This window comes from Brachyhypopomus gauderio, unplaced genomic scaffold, assembly GCF_052324685.1.
Source record: "Brachyhypopomus gauderio isolate BG-103 unplaced genomic scaffold, BGAUD_0.2 sc49, whole genome shotgun sequence".
Lineage (NCBI taxonomy): Eukaryota > Metazoa > Chordata > Actinopteri > Gymnotiformes > Hypopomidae > Brachyhypopomus > Brachyhypopomus gauderio.
Genome location: NW_027506874.1, coordinates 1732427 through 1755164, shown reverse-complemented (window position 1 = coordinate 1755164; position 22738 = coordinate 1732427). Strand labels below are relative to the sequence as shown.

The window sequence follows — 22738 nt, the reverse complement described above, 5'->3', positions numbered from 1 at the left end:
GGACGGTCCTGACCATCACAGTCCATCACGCAGCAGGACAGTACTGACCATCACAGTCACGCAGCAGGACAGTCCAGACCATCACAATCACGCAGCAGGACGGTCCTGACCATCACAGTCACGCAGCAGGACAGTCCTGACCATCACAGTCACGCAGCAGGACGGTCCTGACCATCACAGTCACGCAGCAGGACGGTCCTGACCATCACAGTCACGCAGCAGGACGGTCCTGACCATCACAGTCACGCAGCAGGACAGTCCTGACCATCACAGTCATGCAGCAGGACAGTCCTAAACATCACAGTCCATCACGCAGCAGGACGGTCCTGGTCATTAACCCCATGACCGCATCATGTAGTGCTGCTTCTCAGAACACACACGTGCCCATCGCGTCACACGTGCCCATCGTCACACGTGCCCATCGTCACACGTGCCCATCGTCACACGTGCCACTGTCTCCTTTCCGCCTTTTATTTTTGTATCTATTTCTTTGCTCATCTATGCAGAGACAGATTAGTTACAGGATGAATGAGACTACAGATTGTATTTTGTGGGTTCAGTGGAACCTTTTAAATGTTGTCATTTTCCTTCAAACGACTTTTACAAATAGCTGTGCACACAAATACCAGCGCTCATAAATACCAGCGCTCACCCAATAGGTCAGAAGGAAACATGTTAAACATACCACAAGGACAGGACAGGACTAAATCAGCAAACAAATACGAACCACTTACAAATCAATATAAACAGTAGTGACCTAGTGGACAAGACCAGTGTCCTAACCCTAACCCTAGTGGACAGGTGAAGAAATGCATTGATACAAACCTGCTCGTGTAGAAACATCAATGGCCAGAGGTATTTAGACGCTTCCATGTCTCAGCTCACTTTTTCACATAAAGCCAATTATGCAAAGCTAACACCTCCCAGCACAACTCGGGCTGTCACTTACATATCACCCCGTACAGATGAATCAGACCAGGTCATCCACTACAGATGAATCAGACCAGGTCACCCCATACAGATGAATCAGACCAAGTTACCCCATACACATGAATCAGACCAAGTTACCCAGTACAGATGAATCAGACCAGGTCACTCAGTACAGATGAATCAGACCAGGTCACTCAGTACAGATGAATCAGACCAGGTCACCCCATACAGATTAATCACACCAGGTCACTCTGTACAGATGAATCAGACCAGGTTACCCAGTACAGATGAATCAGACCAGGTTACCCATTACAGATTAATCAGACCAGGTCACTCAATACAGATGAATCAGACCAGGTTACCCAGTACAGATTAATCAGACCAGGTTTCCCAGTGCAAATCTTTACTGAAACCCAGGGAAGCTCCCCTGACTAAACCCGAACACTATGATCAGAGTTCAGGACATCTAAGCCCATCAGTGGCTGAACGAGATGAATCACGTCCTTCTGCTGTCTGGGCAGGGCGCATAGCAGACCGCATGACTAACAGAGTCCTGAAGAGCCCAGAGAGAGGACACCCCCACATCAGCCCAGAGAGAGGACACCCCCACATCAGCCCAGAGAGAGGACACCCCCACATTAGCCCAGAGAGAGGACACCCTCACATCAGCCCAGAGAGAGGACACCCCCACATTAGCCCAGAGAGAGGACACCCCCACATCAGCCCAGAGAGAGGACACCCCCACATCAGCCCAGAGAGAGGACACCCCCATATTAGCCCAGAGAGAGGACACCCCCACATCAGCCCAGAGAGAGGACACCCCCACAACAGCCCAGAGAGAGGACACCCCCACATTAGCCCAGAGAGAGGACACCCCCACATCAGCCCAGAGAGAGGACACCCCAACATTAGCCCAGAGAGAGGACACCCCCACATCAGCCCAGAGAGAGGACACCCCCACATCAGCCCAGAGAGAGGACACCCCCACATCAGGCCAGAGAGAGGACACCCCCACATTAGCCCAGAGAGAAGACACCCCCACACGCACTGCATACTGTCAGACCTAAAATACACAACTGTCACTAAGGAATTTCAGTGCTCAGCAGTCAGTGAAATGTGCATCTTCCCAATACCATTCTTTAACAGACAGAAACAGGGAACAAGGGATAATTGTGTGTATATGTGAGAGGGGAGGGAGGGAGAGGGAGAGAGAGATAGAGAAATAGAGACAGAGACAAAGACAGAGAGACTGTGTTTTGTCTGTTGGCAAATTCACCTTAATGGCCATATTCTATAAGCAATAATTAATATCAGCAATAATCATTTTATGATGAAGTCCATGAAGAGTGAAATCATATACAATCAAATTTATTTGCACTCTAAAATTAGGAGGATTGCAGAGGGGGACATTTAAAAATCATCACAATAAACTATGGGGACTTTTATTATGTACTTGGGTTCCATTTTCCCCTTCAAAGAACTCTTGCAATGTCACTATTAGAAGTGACTCACTCAATGAGCTTCTTGCTGAATTCTTAAAATAATTAGAAATTAAACAGCACTTTAGAAATGAATAACAACCTGCAAATCTGAAATACCACAAATACTAACACTGCTTTTCTGTACTGTTTAAAAACTCACAGCCCCTTAAAAGACCAGGTTTGAGTCCAACTCTTCAAAAGACCGCACAGACTGAATATAAAGTACCATTCAACTGTTTTAATGCAGAATTAGATTTGATTGCAAATAAGCAATTGAGAGACTCAAGCGCACTAGAACCAAAATGCAGGGTCACTTATCACGCTGACTACAGGTGTGAGCAATCCTGTCATCTTAAATTTAAGCCCTCTCTGAATCATGTCTGGAAATAGAAAATTTAACCAATCATCCCTTCCCACATTGTCTATAATCTCCTCACAGTGGTGTTGGGGTAATACATTGGTGTTGGGATAATACAGTGGTGTTGGGGTAATACAGTGGTGTTGGGATAATACAGTGGTGTTGGGATAATACAGTGGTGTTGGGATAATACAGTGGTGTTGGGGTTACACAGAGCCCTTCTCCAGCAGAAGGTGTTTTTCCAGCTGTGATGTTTTTGGAAACATAAGTACATTGCCTACGTTTACGTGAAGACACACAAAATCACACATACTCACTGCTGCAGAATACACTAGTGGCTTGAGGCTTTATTTGTACATTAATGGTAAAGAATGAACTAAATCCGAACGCCAAAATTCAGCCTGGCTAGTGTATATCTGTCAGAAATGGATCCACCAGGACAGAGGGGGCAGTAGTGAGTTTCTGGTACATTACTTAAAGTCTGTGGTAGTGAAGAAACTGTTCTAGAACAGACTTCACACCTTACCAGTCAGAGACTTTCCTTCTTTAATTTTGTCTTTGTTTAATGACCAAAACAGAAGTTGGACATTGCTATGGTAGGGTGTTGCTAAGCTAGGTTTCCTTTTTGCATGCAATGGTATTTGTATGCAATGGTATTTGTATCAGTGGTATTTGTATCAATAGTAAAACAACAAAAAAAATCCACAATATTTTAAAAATAAATAACCCCTGTGTTTAGAAGCACAATGCCTTCTGGGAAGGCTAAAGTTAATCTTTCTTTCCATGGGACACCTCATTCTTATAGCTAACATCCTGTATCTCTGTGGTTTCAGTTTCCATGGAAACGTGTCAGCTACATTACTCTAGAACCATCTGTAAGGAGAGACCTGCTCTGTGTCTCTCAGCATCGATCCCCAGACAAAGAATCTAAATTCTCATGCTACCAAAAAAATTATAAATGTAAAAATTCACATAAATATTACACAATATATTTTTATATATAGTGATTTTACTACAGAGCTATTCTCTGGTTGCACATAATTCGCAGATTTACCTGCAAACAGAAATGTCCGACCAAACCAAGGATTCTCCCCAACTGAGACAGCTTCAGATATGGAGTCTCAGTAGATGATAACACACTTCTGTTAAGGGAGTAACTGAAACAACCTGGACATCCAGTCTTCCACAGCCCAGAAACAATGGAGTGGACATCACACACACACACACACACACACACACACACACACACACACACACACACACACACACACACACACACACACACACACACACACAGACTGGGCTCCTACTGTACATGAATCATGTAGAACTATTGAATTATTCAATTAAAGCATAATTATTAAAAACCATCTGTCTCTTAGACTTTTCATTCACTAATGTGAAACACACGTGTGTGTATGTCTGTGTATGTGTGTTTCTGTTGGTTCCTGGTGTTAAGTCTATATAATTAGGCTGTATTCAGTTAGATCAGACCTAAACATGGGTCTAGGAATGTTTATTTAAGATTCATTTAAAGATTTAAACATAAAAATAAATGTTCGTCAGAAACCCAGCACCTCACAGCTAAAAAGAGCAGGTTCCCAGTTTAGAACAATGACGGTCATATTAATGACCAGTTCATAGTCTCATACCTTCGCCTGGGCAAAGACAGTGGACACATCATACATCGATCATCAGTCCAGTCAAAGATACACTGGGGGGTGGGGTCCACTGATTCTCTCCACAGAACGGTCTCCATCGTCCAGGAGGGTCTCGCGTCTCTCAGGAGGGTCTCACGTCTCTCAGGACGAGAAGAGCTGCTGGTGAACGTGTGTGTGTGTGTGTGTGTGTGTGTGTGTGTGTGCGAGTCAGGCTGAGGGAACATGCGATTCGTACTCGTTTCCCTGCGAGCTGTCGAAATTAACAGCACACACAGCTGACTGATTTATGCGACGGGCTAATTAAAGGTTTGCTTGGCTCAGTAGATAAAGTGAACAGTGGGCGAGATCGTGTAAAACATCACACACATCCTCCCCCGTGAACAAGCTGGTGAGGTTCGCCGTGCTGCCTGAGGAAGCCTGGGGGAAACTTGGTGTGTGAACACTACGATGACTGATCACATGGACGTGTTACGTCTGTTAAACGCATGTGTGAGGCTTGAACATCTCAACGCACATTCAATTGTGAAACTATGGAGTGCTGTTCTCATCAATTGTTCAATCAATTGTGATGTGTGTGTTCGGGAAGTGTTTAGATATTGGTGATGTGTATGTTCTGGTAGTGTTTAGCTCTGGCGGTGTGTGTGTTCAGGTAGTGTTTAGCTCTCTGATTATGTGTTTGATCGGGTAGTGTTTAGTACTGATGTGTGTTTTCAGGTATTTTTAGCTCTGATGGTGTGTGTTCAGGTAGTGTTTAGCTCTGATGGTGTGTACTACAGTCTCTGCCTCTCTGTCTGTTTACCTCTCAACATTTCACATAAACAGATAGAAATAAATCAAGAAATAAATAAATAACATATATAAATAATACATGACTTTGACATCACTCGTTATCTCCTAATGAGGTGTCCAGCCAATCTGTACAAGTAAACAGATGGTATTGAGCTCAGGGGACCTGAACCCATTCTGGGCCTGTCTAATCTGAGCTCAGGTGACCTGAACCCAATCTGGGCCCGTCTAATCTGAGCTCAGGTGGCCTGAACCCAATTTGGGTCTGTCTAATCTGAGCTAAGGTGACCTGAACCCAATTTGGGTCTGTCTAATCTGAACTAAGGTGACCTGAACCCAATCTGGGCTCGTCTGATCTGAGTACTGGTTGAGGAGGAGCTGTTCACATACATCTGCTCAGTCGAGACTGTAAATTACGGGAGACCAGATTATTACACAGGGACATCCAGAGCTGAAAGGCTATGCTCTTCTTTTTGGAGCTATTCATACACACACACACACACACACACACACACACACACCGCAGTGTTCCTGTTTAAGCAGAAAATGCCTCAGATTGCTGGACGTTTAGATAGCATCTCTCTTGTACTCACCCCACGTCCTGAAGAGGACCACAGGCTGACCGTCTCCACCTGCAACTGAGGGTGCAGTTAGTCACCATGGCACTTTTAAAGGTGAGGACACGTGAGTCACGGTGTTCAGGAGACGACTACAGCCATCCTCTCATTCTCCACACACTCTCTTCCTCAGCAAGCTGAGACACAATAGCTCTGTTTTGTTTTTCTTTAGAGTGCAAATTAATGTTTTAATTTCTCATTCTTAATCAGAATGTGGTATATTTATAATTAATAAACATGTAAAATGTAATATGGTATATATAATTAGTAAACATGTAAAATGTAATATGGTATATTTATAAACAATATAAATGTAATATGGTCTATTTATAATAAACATGTCAAATGGAATATATTTTTATAATAAATAAATATTATGGATGTGAAATCTAGCAGTTTGCCATGTGAGAACATGTCTGCCATTTATACCCAAATCCTTTGGTTTCTCTGGCTCAGGAGAGCTTTCAAATCCTCGGACACATTCACACTGGGAAGACTGAACCCACATTATGAGACTGCAGGACTGGGACACTGAGATAAAACACCAGAAAAATGCTAAAAAAACAAGATTCAAAATATGAGAAAACATTTAACAGAAAGATTAAAAACACAAGTGTGATGGTAGACCGGTCCTGGCTCTCAGGGGAGACGCCCATGACCAGACACGCCCACACAAGGACACGCCCCCACTCACAGTGCCCCACCTACTGACACACCTACTCATTTGCTTCTACTTCTCATTTCCTCCTCCCTGTAAATATCTGCAGGTCCTGCAGGTCCTGTGCTGTGTGTTCCACAGGACAGCCTTGAAATAGCCACCGCATGTGTCAGGACTGAAGGTGCTCTCTCTCTCATCGCTGTTCTCTCTGTTATCGCTGCTCTCTCTCTTATCGCTGCTCTCTCTCTTATCGCTGCTCTCTCTCTTATCGCTGCTCTCTCTCTTATCGCTTCTCTCACTCATCGCTGCTCTCTCTCATCGCTGCTCTCTCTCATCGCTGCTCTCTCTGCTCGCTGCTCTCTCTTATTGCTGCTCTCTCTTATCGCTGCTCTTTCTGCTCGCTGCTCTCTTATCGCTGCTCTCTCTGTTATCGCTGCTCTCTCTGTTATCGCTGCTCTCTCTCTTATCGCTGCTCTCTCTGCTCGCTGCTCTCTTATCCTTGCTCTCCCTTATCCCTGCTCTCCCTTATCCCTGCTCTCTCTTATCGCTGCTCTCCCTTATCCCTGCTCTCTCTTATCGCTGCTCTCTCTTATCCCTGCTCTCTCTTATCGCTGCTCTCTCTTATCCCTGCTCTCTCTTATCGCTGCTCTCCCTTATCCCTGCTCTCTCTTATCGCTGCTCTCCCTTATCGCTGAGCAGGGCTGGAGTGGGACACTTTTTCAGCCCGGGAGTTTCATGCCCAAATACGGCCCAAAATTATTTTCCCCTCCCAATCGGCCCAAACTAGAGATTGACATGTGCCGGCCCATCAGGAATCCTCCCGAATCTCCCGATTAGCCACTCCGGCTCTGTCGCTGAGTGTCTAACTCTTTAGTCTCTTATGCGTCCTGAGTCGTTATTGTATTGCTAGTGCGTCTTGAGTAGTCGAGTAGTCATATAAACATGTAGCTTTCATTAGCAATAGAGGCTAATTCTATTGGGGGTGCTTTCTTGTTAACATGGACATTAAAGAGATTCCATCACCACTCTTAACTCCTGCTGATTCTGCCTTGCGACAATGAGAAAATATTTAATAAACTTTTTGAAAATATGAGAAAACATTTATTACATAGGCAAAGCAAGGGCAAAGTGCTTTATAATTTAACACAATTGATTTAAACAGATAAACTACAAATAAAAAGTATCAAAATAATTATTAATATAAACAGGAAGTAACAAGGGTAAAACCTTAAATAAACCTAAAATGAATATAAAATTTACATAAATCAAAGAAAACCAATGCAGAAGGTGTTACTTCAGAGTAACAGCAGGGTGCGAATTATACAATGATAATTGGGGGGGTCAAGTTTTTTTCAGGGTGTAAATGAAAACCAGTACAGCGCAAGCGCGTGCTTCAGTAAACTGAAGTCTTACCATCCTTACAGTGTCTTGCTTTCTTACTGTAATGTCTACAGCACGTAAATGATAAATCCATTACATCACCTGACCGATAATGAGTCAGGCAGGCAAACGCGAATGGCTATTAACACGGAATGGTATGATCCACTTTAGGGGTGCTTGAAATCGTATCAGAATATTCTTCCAGCCATAGACACTGCATTTTTTTGTAGTATTTAACATTATATGTGAGAAGTACATTTAAATGTTTTGACCCCCCCCCCCCCCCCCCCCAAATTATTGGTTTTGCCCCTTTAGGGGGGTTGATGCCTTAAACGGGGGGGTCTGACCCCCCCAATCCCCCTCGTAATTCGAACCCTGAGTAACAGTAAATACAGATGGGTAAGTAGACTCTTCTGAAGGAGTCATGTGTGATAGAGGTTATATAACAGAGGTTGCCTGGCCAATTATGAGTGTATTATTACGTTTCAAGAACATTTATTGCAGCAACAGAACTGTAGACACAGTGACATCTGTGGGTTATTGAGGGAGCTACATCTATTCATGTAGAACAATGTAATGGGCTTTTAAAATTAACAATTTATGATAACATGTCTATAATGCACCAATTATCAATGTAAATAAAAGAAGTTAAAATGGTAATTTTAAAGGTCTTTAACACTCTGGAAAAAACATGGGGGTCCATGTTCTTTAATTCTCAGCTCATGTTTCAAACCTGACCCGGTCTTACAGATTTCTCCTTTACACAGGAAGTTGTGCAGGCGCTTCTCATCTCAGAGCTAAACTACTTCCCCTATAGTCCTCTACAACTGAGTAGCACAACTGTCTGAAGTTCATACGTCACTCAACTGCTGCTACCTTGACTGACATCCAGTAGTTTAAGTGTGTCTTATGTTGTCATTTTCAGTTGTTGCCTGACTTTGGTCTCGTTTATGCGTGTTTACCGTTGTGTACTGAATAAACATTGATTCTGTTGCTCTTGACTCGGCATCCAGACTCAGTACTCACACACATTACAGTTTGGTGTTATGCGGTATTGTTTGTTGTTGTGGTATTGTCTGGTATTATTTGGTATTGTCTGGAATTGTTTAGCATTATATGGTACTGTTTAGTATTATCGGGTATTGTTTAGTATTATCTGGTATTGTCTAGTATTGCACTTATGCTCATTTGCATTTCTTCTAGGTATAAACATTGATTCCTGTATTTAGAAATATCCAGTTCAACGCTATCTTTCACTCTAAACTACTGTACTGAATAAGATACATGTTACACGTAGATGACAATGCACTTTTGTAAGTTGCTCTGGATAAGAGCGTCTACTAAATGCTGAAATGTAAATTCATGGTTAAAAGCCACACCCTTATTTGCACCTCCACAGCCCAAAACTCTGCTGATTGGGGACTCAGTCATCAGAGATGTATGAAGCATGGTTATATCCTTTATAAATCCTTAACGAAATCCTTAACGAAATCCTTAACGAAAACTGATATTGAAAAAACATTTTCATTAACTGAAATAAATAATGGTAATTAAAAGAAAAAATGATAACTAACTCTATTACATGTTTAGAAAACTAACTAAAACATTTTGAAATTATAGATAGGATACCCTTTGTGTTCGTGTTTGTCAATTTATTTATAAGTCTTGTGGACTGATATGAAATCGATTTTTTTCACTAGACGTTTTATATTGACTAGCAGAAGCGTACGGCACCTCATGGTCCATCACGTCTCTTGTTTAGAGCTCCTGCTCACCATGCTAGCCTGCAAAATTATTACAAAAGTTGGGAGAAAACGGTGAGTCCTGTGTGGGATTTTTTATATGACTATGAGAAAGACTACATGTCTTGTAGTGGAAACAGGTGATAAAATATATGGAGTAGTTCTCAAGAGGAAAAACCCCACGAATCTCAAAGTTCACACAATAGGGCTAACTGTCAGTACCTTGACAAGCCTCTGAGTAGCTCCGCCGAAAGAGAAGCACCATCTTCTGGGTAGCACCGGGAAGGAGAACCACAATGGACCGTCTTCACCAGTGATCAAATAGCTGCTGGTTAGTTGATATGCAGGAAAACCACAAGCGGGTGGATGCACTAGTTAATGTGTTGAGACTGGATGTCAACCTGACTGTGTGACTCAATTGACTTCAAAAAGTTTGGCTTTTCACACGAACCAAAATAGAGTTACGCTCCTATGTTCGTGTCTGTCCTAGTCTGGCAATTTTCAACAGCAATTTTGCACTTAAGGCTTCTATCTTGTGGACTGTTGTTCAACAGTAACAATGCATTTTTTTGTTGAATGCATTTTTTTAAATGGTATCTTTTGATGAGTTTTTATTACACAATATTTACTTTGAACTTTTTGAATCTTGCACCTGATGTCACAGTGCCAGGAGGCCACCAGAGGGCGCATGCACTCACCCGCTCACGCAACGTGCACACACCCACTAGCACTAGGCCACTACCCAGGTCCTCATCACCACATTACTAACACCTGTGTGTTATCAGTGTGCGCTCCATCTGCTCGATATTTTATGTAATTTGTTTATGTATAAGTTTAGGTAATACACTACTGCTATTAACAAACACTGTACAATCTCGCTGGGGTACGTGTGTTACTTTTTTTGTACCTTTTGGTTTTTTGTACTGTTTTGGTTTTTCAGTTTGTTTACACCCCCTCAAAATTTTAGCACCAGCTGCCACTGGTCTCTACTGCGCTGTAGTGCAGACACAAAAGGATCGTGAATTCTCAACCTGCAGTTCAGTCGTGGTTTCATCTGTAAAGACATAATAGAAATAAACTTTGCATCTCAGACCAAGATTAAATATCTTAGAAGGTATGAAACCATGAAACCATCTGATGATGTAAGCTGTTGGTATAAGTTGGTTTTACCCACAAGGACATGGTTGTGGAATCAATTATATTGATCTGGGGCGGGGGGAATTAATACTCTGAGTGTCGTGTTAAAGGTAAAACAGAAATCCAATTCAATGCATTGTGTACAGAAAATCAGGTTGGGGCTGAAACTATGAGAGTTAATATGTTATTTTTTTAATCCCATAAATATACTTTGAATTAATAAATAGAAATTAGGTTCAAATAGAAAATAGTTCCTTTAATGAAAGAATTGACATAGCAAGTGAGATTGGACATATTGATTAGAAATTATGTATGTGGCTAAATGCTGATCTAGATCTAGTATGGTGATCTAGATCTAAATGCTGATCTAGATGTAGAATGGCGATCTAGATCTAAATGCTGATCTAGTATGGGGAACATTTATGTAGAGATTATATAAACTACTACAGCTGCAGCTCAGTGGAACAGAAATAGTACAGTTGAGTGTGTGTAACTTACCCACTGCTGCCATCTAGAGGTGAATCAGTGGCATTGAGGTGAGGACAAACACGGCACACACACACACACACACACACACACACACACACACACACACACACACACACACACACACACACACACACACACACCATCTTCTGCACCTTCTCTCTGTCCCCTTTCTCAATAGTGTTTCAATATTCAGTTTTTCATTTATATGTACGGCATTTAGCAGACACTCTTATCCAGAGTGACTTACAAAGTGCTTTGCATCTGTTCACAGAATTCATCCTACATAGTACCATAGTACTACTAAACTACAGGAATCAATACCATTACCTAGTATTGAAAATAAACAACAGAAATGGAAAAATATATACCTAGAAGTGCAAAGAGCATAGACATAAATAAACATGCAATGTAAAGTACAACAAGTGCTATCTGGAGTGTTAGTGGTCATTTAAGTACTCAACAAACAACACTGGAGTGAGTAGCTAGTGGAAGATACAGGAGAGGACTTTCATGACTTTAATGTAACCTGGACTGAAATATTCACTGTGGTTGAAGAGCTCTTTCACAGGAGATCCTTGGATAAAATTCAACAATGCACACAGTAGCAGTTTCCCACAGACACAATACAAAATGTGAAAATTTATTTAAAACACAGACTAAAAGTCAGAATAAAAGCTCCAGTTCAAGACAGACAAGACTAAGACATCATACAGAATGAAAGAGACATGTCCGGATATTATTAGTCAAGCAAACCCAAGTTTCCCTTTTCTAACTATGTACATACCATAAAGTATAGCCTGACTCCTTTTTTAGTAATCAAATCATGTAAATACAAAAGTAGGTAAACGTAAAACAGATTTAGATGTTTAAATTAAAGTATACCAATGGGTGAGTAACTGAGCCCAGGGTTAATGGGAAGGTAGTAATCCAGAAACGTTAAAAATACTGGTCACATACACTTTAAACTGAGGTAAATAAACGCCGGTCAAATACTGTCAGACCTGGAGTCACTAACTCCGTTCACCACAGAGTCCTCTGATCTGGCTGTTGGTGTCCTGCCTACCCGTGGCCTGTTTCTCCCTCACTATACCCTTTTGGTGTATTTTACCCGTGGCCTGTTTCTCCACTCACTATTCCCTTTTGGTGTATTTTACCCGTGGCCTGTTTCTCCACTCACTATTCCCTTTTGGTGTATTTTACCTGTGGCCTGTTTCTCCCTCACTATTCCCTTTTGGTGTATTTTACCTGTGGCCTGTTTCTCACTCACTATTCCCTTTTGGTGTATTTTACCTGTGGCCTGTTTCTCCCTCACTATTCCCTTTTGGTGTATTTTACCCGTGGCCTGTTTCTCCCTCACTATTCCCTTTTGGTGTATTTTACCTGTGGCCTGTTTTTCACTCACTATTCCCTTTTGGTGTATTTTACCCGTGGCCTGTTTCTCCCTCACTATTCCCTTTTGGTGTATTTTACCTGTGGCCTGTTTCTCCCTCACTATTCCCTTTTGGTGTATTTTACCTGTGGCCTGTTTCTCCCTCACTATTCCCTTTTGGTGTATTTTACCTGTGGCCTGTTTCTCCCTCACTATTCCCTTTTGGTGTATTTTACCTGTGGCCTGTTTTTCACTCACTATTCCCTTTTGGTGTATTTTACCTGTGGCCTGTTTCTCCCTCACTATTCCCTTTTGGTGTATTTTACCTGTGGCCTGTTTTTCACTCACTATTCCCTTTTGGTGTATTTTACCCGTGGCCTGTTTCTCCCTCACTATTCCCTTTTGGTGTATTTTACCTGTGGCCTGTTTCTCCACTCACTATTCCCTTTTGGTGTATTTTACCCATGGCCTGTTTCTCACTCACTATTCCCTTTTGGTGTATTTTACCTGTGGCCTGTTTCTCACTCACTATTCCCTTTTGGTGTATTTTACCTGTGGCCTGTTTCTCCACTCACTATTCCCTTTTGGTGTATTTTACCCATGGCCTGTTTCTCCACTCACTATTCCCTTTTGGTGTATTTTACCTGTGGCCTGTTTCTCACTCACTATTCCCTTTTGGTGTATTTTACCTGTGGCCTGTTTTTCACTCACTATTCCCTTTTGGTGTATTTTTGTCCTCCTTTCATTAAAGGAACTCTGCTTGCACACTCTGCTTATTTATCCTCATTCACAGCCTGATCACCAGGCGCTACAACACTATAAACTGAGGTAAATATACACTGGTCAGACTATAAACTGAGGTAAATAAACACTGGTCAGACTATAAACTGAGGTAAATAAACACTGGTCACACTATAAACTGAGGTAAATAAACAGCGGTCGCATACTCTGTAAACTGAAGTAAATAAACACCGGTCACATACACTATAGACCAGGGGTGGGCAATTAATTTTTACAAGGGGCCACATGAGAAACCTGAATTGTGTCAGAGGGCCACGCAAACGAAAATGACGTCATTACGGTGGCCCCGCCCACCTCGCACAAAACACCCCTCAAAAACAATGGAAGGAACATTTACCTGACCAATTTTAATGTTGCTTTTTGTTTCATATTTGAAAAGTGCTGAAATTTAGGCTAAATACTTGAAAATGTTTGAAATTGTAACTACTTCGTTTCACAACAAATAGCCATCTGACTGAACAGTTTTCTTGTATTACATTAACAAATACGAGCCTCTTGTAATTCCAGGACGAAACATGAGAGAACGTGAAGACTTTAAACAACCATTAAATAATGTGATAAAAAAGCGAATTATTTTGAATCATTTCGAGTATATGTATAAATATTTAACTTAATTAAGTTTAACGTGCTGGGAAATATTGAAATGGACCTTAAAAGTGACGTACAAATGCTTTAATTCCACCTTATAAAGGTGTATGAACCCTGCAAACATGACTTTGTCCATCGCGCTGAGGCGCGGTGCGCGCGAAGTTACAAAATTCGAGAGGTGCACGACCTCGCGAATCAACAGCGCGCGAGGCTCACGCACGGGCAGAGCCACCGCGATTACGTCATTTTCGCCGCGCGGACCCCCGCGCTGCTCGCACCTGGCTTAACCCTAACTTTACAGCACTTCTACGGCACTTTCAAGGTCCAATTCAATATTTCCCAGCTGACTCAGGTTCTCTCTAAGCTCGGTTTCTGGAACGGAAAACCCTGAGTTTTCGTTAACTGAGTTTTACTTACCCGGTTTCTTCACTGAATCCGCTTTCTGGAATACCCCCTGTTCAGTCAGCTATTTGTTGTGAATTGAAATACAGTTACAATTTCAAGCATTTTCAAGTACTTTAGCCAACATTCCAGCACTTTTCAAACCTGGAACACAATTCACAATTATAATTTGTCACGTAAATGTTTCGCCGTTCGCGGAGGTTCGTGCGAGGGGTGCGGAGTCGCGCGCTACGTTCACTCGCGAAAGTATAAATTTTGCCTTAACTTGTCGCTGATCACCTACAGTGTTTCTCGCACAGCTCACACACACACACGCAGGTATGTCCACACGGAATTAACAAAAACGTAGCGCTTTCAAAATAAAAGCGTCACAGTTGTATTGCACGCACAACATAGATATTTGTTAAATTTATGATTGGCCTCTCGCGGGCCGGACAGGGACGCACAACGGGCCGGATATGGCCCGCGTGCCGTAGTTTTCCCAGGTCTGCTATAGACTGGGGTAAATAAACACCAGTCACATACACTATAATCTGAAGTAAATAAACACCGATCACATACACTATAATCTGAGGTAAATAAACACCGGTCACATACACTATAAACTGAGGTAAATAAACACCGGTCACATACACTATAAACTGAAGTAAACAAACACCAGTCACATACACTATAAACTGATCGCATACACTGTAAACTGAGGTAAATAAACACCAGTCATAACAGATGACGCATTTTTCTATAGTGCCACAGTAGGTTTCTGATCTGCCAAGACTGATCACTGTGTTCCCACACGTACCGTGTTTGATTCAGTATCTGAGCTCTCTCGTCGAGTGATTATCCCTCCATCTTCTTCTGATTCTCAGTTTTCTTTGGTTTTGTTTTGAGTTGAGTTTGCTGCTTTTACATGGTGTGTTCTGACCACTCATCTGTTATGATAGGAACAGCCTGCCTCACCCATAGCAACGTGATTAATAAACTCACAGTCCAATGAAGGCTGTATGTCTCAGAAATAGCTTTTATTGAAGATATTCCACACTCACATCCAAATAAAATAAAAATATACATCATTATATATGTGTGTATATGTTGTGTGTGTGTGTATATGTGTGTGCGTGTATGTATATATATAGTGAGAGAGAGAGAAAGCTAGTGAGTATGATATATATTTTTTAACATTAAACCAAACCTCTCTGAAATAAGTATATACAAGACGCTGAGTATTAAACACTATACAGTAATTTTCCATGGCTGGGAGGTGTGAGTGCAGTTTAATCATTTTCTTAAATTAATAAGTGAAGAAAAACAGTGTCCTCTCCAATAGCGGCTTGACTCCAACTCCTCTCTGATCCAAAAAATAAACGTCACTCAGTGTGCACTTCTCCAAAACAAACTAATGCACATAAGCTAATGGAGAACACCTCAGTTCAAAAAACTATTACGTTTGTAAGCAAATGAGTGTCATTATCCAAAACTAATCAACTCACAGGCATCTATCCAAAACTAGTTAGCGCATGCACACAAAGTGTTGCTTTTACAACAGAACTGCTCAGAAAAACCTGACAAGAAACTGTATTTAGAAGAGGATAATAATTCTTATGTCAACAGAGGGAGGACACCTGGACCCTGGACAGGTGCCTGCCTCTCCACCTGGTAACGAGAACGTAAGCTTATAGCTTATAGACATCAGTAGCCAATCAGATCCTTCACAACACAAAGACTGTCTGTAGATATCAAATTAGCACAGAGTAAATGAAGATAAATGAAGGCATTAAAAGTCTAAATAATCAAGTAATTGAACTGTAATGACTTGGTCACACCTGACTACACACACACCAACCACACTAGAAACACTCTCACATTTACTGTTACAAAATCTGTTTAACATCCATAAAAACACTGTAGAATTAAGACCTGCCTTGTATTGCAGCAAAGAGCATGAAAACGCGCGCACACACACACACATATCTATATCTATATCTATATATATATATATATATATATATATATATATATATATATATATATATATATATATATATATATGCACATTCTTATTTACAATATAATCAGCAAATGTACAGCTTGCTCTTTCTGAACAGTGTCCTGATACTCTTTACATGTACTAAAAGTTCCACAAAAACCTACAGCAGTTACCAAATGTCTCTGTCAGAGACACACGTACATCACACACACACACATCACAGACACACATCACTCACATACACACCACTCCCACACACACACACCTCTCCCACACACACACACACACACACATACACCACTCCCACACACATCACACACACACATCACACACACACACATCACTCACACACATCACTCACACACATCACTCACACACATCCGCACACTCTATATTATCCCCAAATATCCCCCATCTCTGAGGGAGCACTCACACACTCACTCACTCACACACACTCTCACACACACACACACACACACACACACACACACACACACACACAGCCCCGTCGACAGGGGGGGACAACCGGGTCTGTTGTCCCGGGCCCCAGGGCCGGGGGGGCCCATCAAAGAGCCCAGCAATTTATTTTTTATTTCAAGTCTATAATTTTAAATAATCTTGAAATTTTTCATTAATATAAAATTATGGACTTAAAATAAGCTCAATGGCTAAAAATATATGTTTTTTTTACCTATCTGCATATTTTCCATTAAGTGCATACACCCCCGCCTCCCACTGAAAAATGGTTTGATCCAGCACCGATCGTAGCCGGCTGGTACCCGCCCAACAGCGGGAAATACAGTGGCGGATAGTTAAAGTAAACAGAAATCTGTAGCGCAGAAAAGAAAGGAAAAATATTTATCTGACGAATTTTAATGTTGCATTGTGTTCCAGGTTTGAAAAGTGCTAAAGTAAGCTAAAGTACTTGTATTTTAAAACTAAATCTCCTGTATTACGTTATACGAGCCTCTTGTAATTCCAGGACGAAACATGAGAGAACGTGAAGACGTTAAGATTGGGCGTTTTGAAAATGAACAGCCATTAAATAATGTGATTTAAAAAGCGAATTATTTCGAGTATATGTATAAATATTTAACTTAATTAGGTTTAACATTCTGGGAAATATTGAAATTGACCTTTAAAGTGATGTACAAGTGCTTTAATTCCACCTTGTAAAGGTGTATGGAACCGGCAAACATGACTTTGTTCATTGCGCTGAAGTGAGGCGCGCGCGAAGTTACAAAATTCGAGAGGTGCACGACCTCGCGAATCGACAGCGCGTGAGGCCCTCACGCACGGGCGGTGCCACTGCGATTACGTCATTTTCGCCGCGCGGACCCTCGCGTCGCGTCAAGTATAAACCAGTCAGCTGTCAGAAACAGCTTTGATGTGTGGCTATATTATATACTATATATGACCTAACACAAGGATTGTCTGCTACAGAGGAAATTCAAATGACGTAAGCGGGCGGGGGGGGGCACATGAAACTTTCTTGTCCTGGGCCCCAGCAAGACTGTCAACGGGCCTGCACACACACACACACACACACACACACACACACACGTCATTCTGCGTGAGGGGGCTCAAAGTGACAGCTGTGTTTTTGATGTTTATGATATGAATGATATCAACAAAAATGTCATATTAAATAAAAGCTAAAGGCAAACACCAGCAAAAATATTCAGATATCAACCATGTCAGGTCACCCTACAATCACTAAAGCAATTAATACATGGATCACACATCCTGAATAATTACTACCAATGAAAAATTACATCTCTGTACCTACACAATAACACATCTGACCTCAATAAACTCAGAAAATGGAAAGAAAGTTAAGAAAATTATACTAATTTGTTAATCCCTTGAGTGTGTGTGGGTGTGTGTTGGGGAGGGAGCTTTTTATGTTTCATCTTCAGTGTGTGTGGTGTGTGTGTGTGTGTGTGTGTGTGTGTGTGTACGTGCGTGTGTGTGGTGTGTGTGCGTGTGTAAAGGAAAGCTGATCATATCTTCTTGGGATCTTTTGCTTCAAACAGCTTCATTCTTTCATGCACTGTGAGTCCCTCTTTAAGACTCTGGAAATGGGAAGAGAGAATTAAAGTTTGAAAAAGAGGAGCAGGTTAAGAAGGTTAGAGGGGGAGGGGAGGTTGAGAAGGTTAGAGGGGGAGGGGAGGTTGAGAAGGTTAGAGGGGGAGGGGAGGTTGAGAAGGTTAGAGGGGGAGGGGAGGTTGTGAAGGTTAAAGGGGGAGGGGAGGTTGAGAAGGTTAGAGGGGGAGGGGAGGTTGAGAAGTTTAGAGGTGGAGGGGAGGTTCAGAAGGTTAGAGGTGAAGGGGAGGTTGAGAAGGTTAGAGGGGGAGGGGAGGTTGAGAAGGTTAGAGGTGAAGGGGAGGTTGAGAAGGTTAGAGGGGGAGGGGAGGTTGAGAAGGTTAAAGGGGGAGGGAAGGTTAAGATGGTTAGAGGGGGAGGGGAGGTTGAGATGGTTAGAGGGGGAGGGGAGGTTAAGAAGGTTAGAGGGGGAGGGGAGGTTGAGAAGGTTAAAGGGGGAGGGGAGGTTGAGAAGGTTAGAGGGGGAGGGGAGGTTAAGAAGGTTAGAGGGGGAGGGGAGGTTGAGATGGTTAGAGGGGGAGGGGAGGTTGAGAAGGTTAGAGGGGGAAGGGAGGTTGAGAAGGTTAAAGGGGGAGGGGAGGTTGAGAAGGTTAAAGGGGGAGGGGAGGTTAAGAAGGTTAAAGGGGGAGGGGAGGTTAAGAAGGTTAGAGGGGGAGGGGAGGTTGAGAAGGTTAGAGGGGGAGGGGAGGTTGAGAAGGTTAGGGGGGGAGGGGAGGTTGAGATGGTTAGAGGGGGAAGGGAGGTTGAGAAGGTTAAAGGGGGAGGGGAGGTTGAGAAGGTTAAAGGGGGAGGGGAGGTTAAGAAGGTTAAAGGGGGAGGGGAGGTTAAGAAGGTTAGAGGGGGAGGGGAGGTTAAGAAGGTTAAAGGGGGAGGGGAGGTTGAGATGGTTAGAGGGGGAGGGGAGGTTGAGAAGGTTAGAGGGGGAAGGGAGGTTGAGAAGGTTAAAGGGGGAGGGGAGGTTGAGAAGGTTAAAGGGGGAGGGGAGGTTAAGAAGGTTAAAGGGGGAGGGGAGGTTAAGAAGGTTAGAGGGGGAGGGGAGGTTGAGAAGGTTAGAGGGGGAGGGGAGGTTGAGAAGGTTAGGGGGGGAGGGGAGGTTGAGATGGTTAGAGGGGGAGGGGAGGTTAAGAAGGTTAGAGGGGGAGGGGAGGTTGAGAAGGTTAGAGGGGGAGGGAAGGTTCAGAAGGTTAGAGGTGGAGGGGAGGTTAAGAAGGTTAGAGGTGGAGGGGAGGTTGAGAAGGTTAAAGGGGGAGGGGAGGTTGAGATGGTTAGAGGGGGAGGGGAGGTTGAGATGGTTAGAGGGGGAGGGGAGGTTGAGATGGTTAGAGGGGGAGGGGAGGTTGAGAAGGTTAAAGGGGGAGGGGAGGTTAAGAAGGTTAGAGGGGGAGGGGAGGTTGAGAAGGTTAGAGGGGGAGGGAAGGTTCAGAAGGTTAGAGGGGAGGGGAGGTTGAGAAGGGAGGGCAAACAACTGTGGTACACAAAATTAATATTTTTGCTCGTATTATATTGTAAGAAAACAAAATGCTACATTTGCCAATGGACTGAGTAAGATCATAATGATTTGTGATGATCAACATTCATTGGACCAAAATGCTGTCAGTCAGTGAGAAGACCCTCCTACATCAGGCATTTATGATGACAGAATGTTGTCACTGTGTAAAGAGGCGCTGTGTGAAGTGTTCTCTGTCTGAATTCTCTGTATAATATAGTCTTTGTTATATATTTAGAATGATACACACTTCATCACGCACATTGTACATATAGACTATAGTACTAATGTCCTAAAATATTCAAACATATAATAAAATCCCAAGGAAAAAAAGGTACTACGTATAAACACACACATGCTAACACACACATGCTAACACTAACACAGACGCTGCAACATGAACACACACTGGTTATTTATCATCTGTGAGTACAAATAAACACCCAGAACAAGCATCACATCTAGACCGTACGAACACACACGAACAGGGTTAACAGACCAGACCAGGCTGGGTTTCCACGGTTACCCACCGTTGTCACAGCTGATGGTTCTTGTACCAAGTCAGTCTCATCACTACATATGAAACACTATTTACTTCTTATCGATTTGGGTGTTTATCTTGGTTAATGTCATATTACAAATATATATTTTTATGTGATTCGTATATTAAGCTTCATTAGATGTTTATTTGAAGTAAACTAAGCCAATAAATGATGTTTCAGTAGCCTAAACCGAATCAGTTCAGTGACAAACTGAATCACAAGTGAAAACCAGTGGTGATGAAACCCAGTCAGCATCACTTGAGACCAGAGTGAGTGAGGTGCATGCTGGGGGAAGGGGAGGGGCATGCGTCTTTGGGCGGGGCATTGACCCTCGTACTCTAGCAGTAATACCATACCTACATCACTGAACAGGACCGGGTCAGCTACCCCCTGGTACATCCTCACTCACAGACTGACAGAGCAATATGTAAATGAGAGTAACACCTTAATGTTTGCACAGTACACACACACACACACACACACACACACACACACACACACACACACATATATATATACATACACACAAACACTTTAGCACTATAGCATATTTAATCAGAACCGTTAATGCATTGAGACTCATGTGTGCATCCTCACCTTTGACCTGCCCCCTCTCTGTTTGGACAGACCAGAGCGTTCATTCTTCAGGAAGTCAGGGTTACTCTTTGACTTCATGATATCTGCATCACACACAAGCACGCGTGCATGGACACACACACACACACACACACACACACACACACACACACACACACACACACACACACACACATACAAACAACAACAATAAAAAGCAACTTAAGGCATTTAGAAAAAGGAAGAATATTTATCATTAAAAAGAAACATTTAGAGTCAAATCATAAAAGAGGATAGTTACAGAGAGATTGTGGCAGTGTTACAAAGTCTGTTTGTACTGTATTTTTGTATGTTTGCATCTTTGTATGCTAGGGTTAGGGTTAGAGTTAGAGTTAGGGTTAGGGTTAGGGTTGGGGTTTTTATTCCCTATGTCCTCTTATGCTCATGTCCAAGGGGATGGTTTGGCTACAGACATCTCCTGACATGAGCTACCGTCCGTCACCTGCGTCACCTGGGTCTCCAGACGTACTAGCGGAGTTTTCAGGGAGGTGGCTAGAGAGGCGTCTACGAAGTTGCCCGATGCCCCTGAGGCGTCCAGTGCTACCAGTTCAGTCTGTTCTCAGGTCCTCCACGCCAGGAGAGCGTGATGTGGAGTGTGAGGGCCTCAAGGAGGGAAGAACTCGGGTGACCCGTACATAACACAGAGAGACAGGCTGCAGGTCGGCAGTAACGTAGTCAGACAACTCAGCAGTGAGACACTAGCTGCATCTCAATTCAGGGGCTGCAGCCTACGTAGACCGCGTAGACCGCAGCCCACGGTGGCCACACACTTCGAAGGCTGGGTAGGCTGCATCTCACGGCTGTTAAATGAGACAGTCTAGTCTTCGCAAGACGTATGTTTGCGTGACCACGCTCTGCCCCGTTTCATACGTTACATACGTGTTAGCGAGCTGTCCGACAAATATCACATCACCCACAAATGCCTAAAAGAAAATGCGTTGAACATGTATTCACATGTTTGGCGGGAAGTATAACTTCATAGCAAAATTCAATGTATTTTTATAAACGTTACTCTTTAGTAAATACTCAAAGCACAGGTTTACCTGCAATATCATTAATAACTGGCATGTTATTTAGCATCTCATTGCAGTATAAATGTCCATATTTAAAAAATACCGACATTTAAAAACGAATTCTTCGGCCCGAACACTAGACTCCGCCTGTTTATTGTTCATAGAGCAAAGAATCCTGGGATATGGTGGAACGCGAAGGATACTCAGATGCATCCTTCGTTTTCGGGGTTTTGAAGGCTACATTCGTCGGCCGCATAAGAAGGAGCCCACGAATTGGGACAGCCTCGTCGCTGCGCAGTGACGTTACCGGCCTACAAATGCGCACTTCGTGGGCTGCAGCCCCTGAATTGACATACACCTACTGCATCTGTCTTCCTTAAAAAAAAAGGGCGACAGGTGCAGGTCATCACCGCTGATTGAGCTGTGGTCTGACTCGTGGGCTCCTCCTGGTGGTGACAGAAGGACCAGCCCTGACATTACGAGTGTTTAATAATACTGATGCATGTGGTGCACATGCCATGAGCTGTTGTAGTCTAGTTGGATTATAGTCTGTATGATTCTTCATTTACTAA

At 42.8% G+C, this 22738-nt stretch overlaps 1 protein-coding gene and 1 long non-coding RNA gene across 8 annotated transcripts in view; both read right to left on the bottom strand.

Annotated features, from left to right (window-relative positions):
• Positions 1 to 15399: 15399 nt before the first annotated feature.
• The window catches only part of LOC143487693 (uncharacterized), a 68931-nt gene continuing 61592 nt past the window's right edge, over positions 15400 to 22738 (bottom strand). For 4 of the 7 annotated variants that reach the window (XM_076986764.1, XM_076986767.1, XM_076986771.1 and 1 more), the window contains 2 exons: positions 21115 to 21197; positions 15400 to 18458 (listed from right to left, as the gene is read on the bottom strand). In XM_076986764.1, coding sequence (XP_076842879.1) covers positions 18387 to 18458; positions 21115 to 21197 — 155 coding nt within the window. In that variant the 3' untranslated portion in view covers positions 15400 to 18386. Of the gene's footprint in view, positions 18459 to 20873; positions 20962 to 21114; positions 21198 to 22738 lie in introns of those variants that run through there. The other 3 variants (XM_076986768.1, XM_076986769.1, XM_076986765.1) reach the window with 3 other exon arrangements.
• The window catches only part of LOC143487694 (uncharacterized), a 1347-nt gene continuing 548 nt past the window's right edge, over positions 21940 to 22738 (bottom strand). The window contains exons 1-2 of the long non-coding RNA XR_013124333.1: positions 22197 to 22738; positions 21940 to 22076 (exon numbers count right to left, since the gene is read on the bottom strand). The exon at positions 22197 to 22738 is cut by the window's right edge and continues 548 nt beyond it. This is a non-coding gene — a long non-coding RNA (uncharacterized LOC143487694). The remainder of the gene's footprint in view (positions 22077 to 22196) is intronic.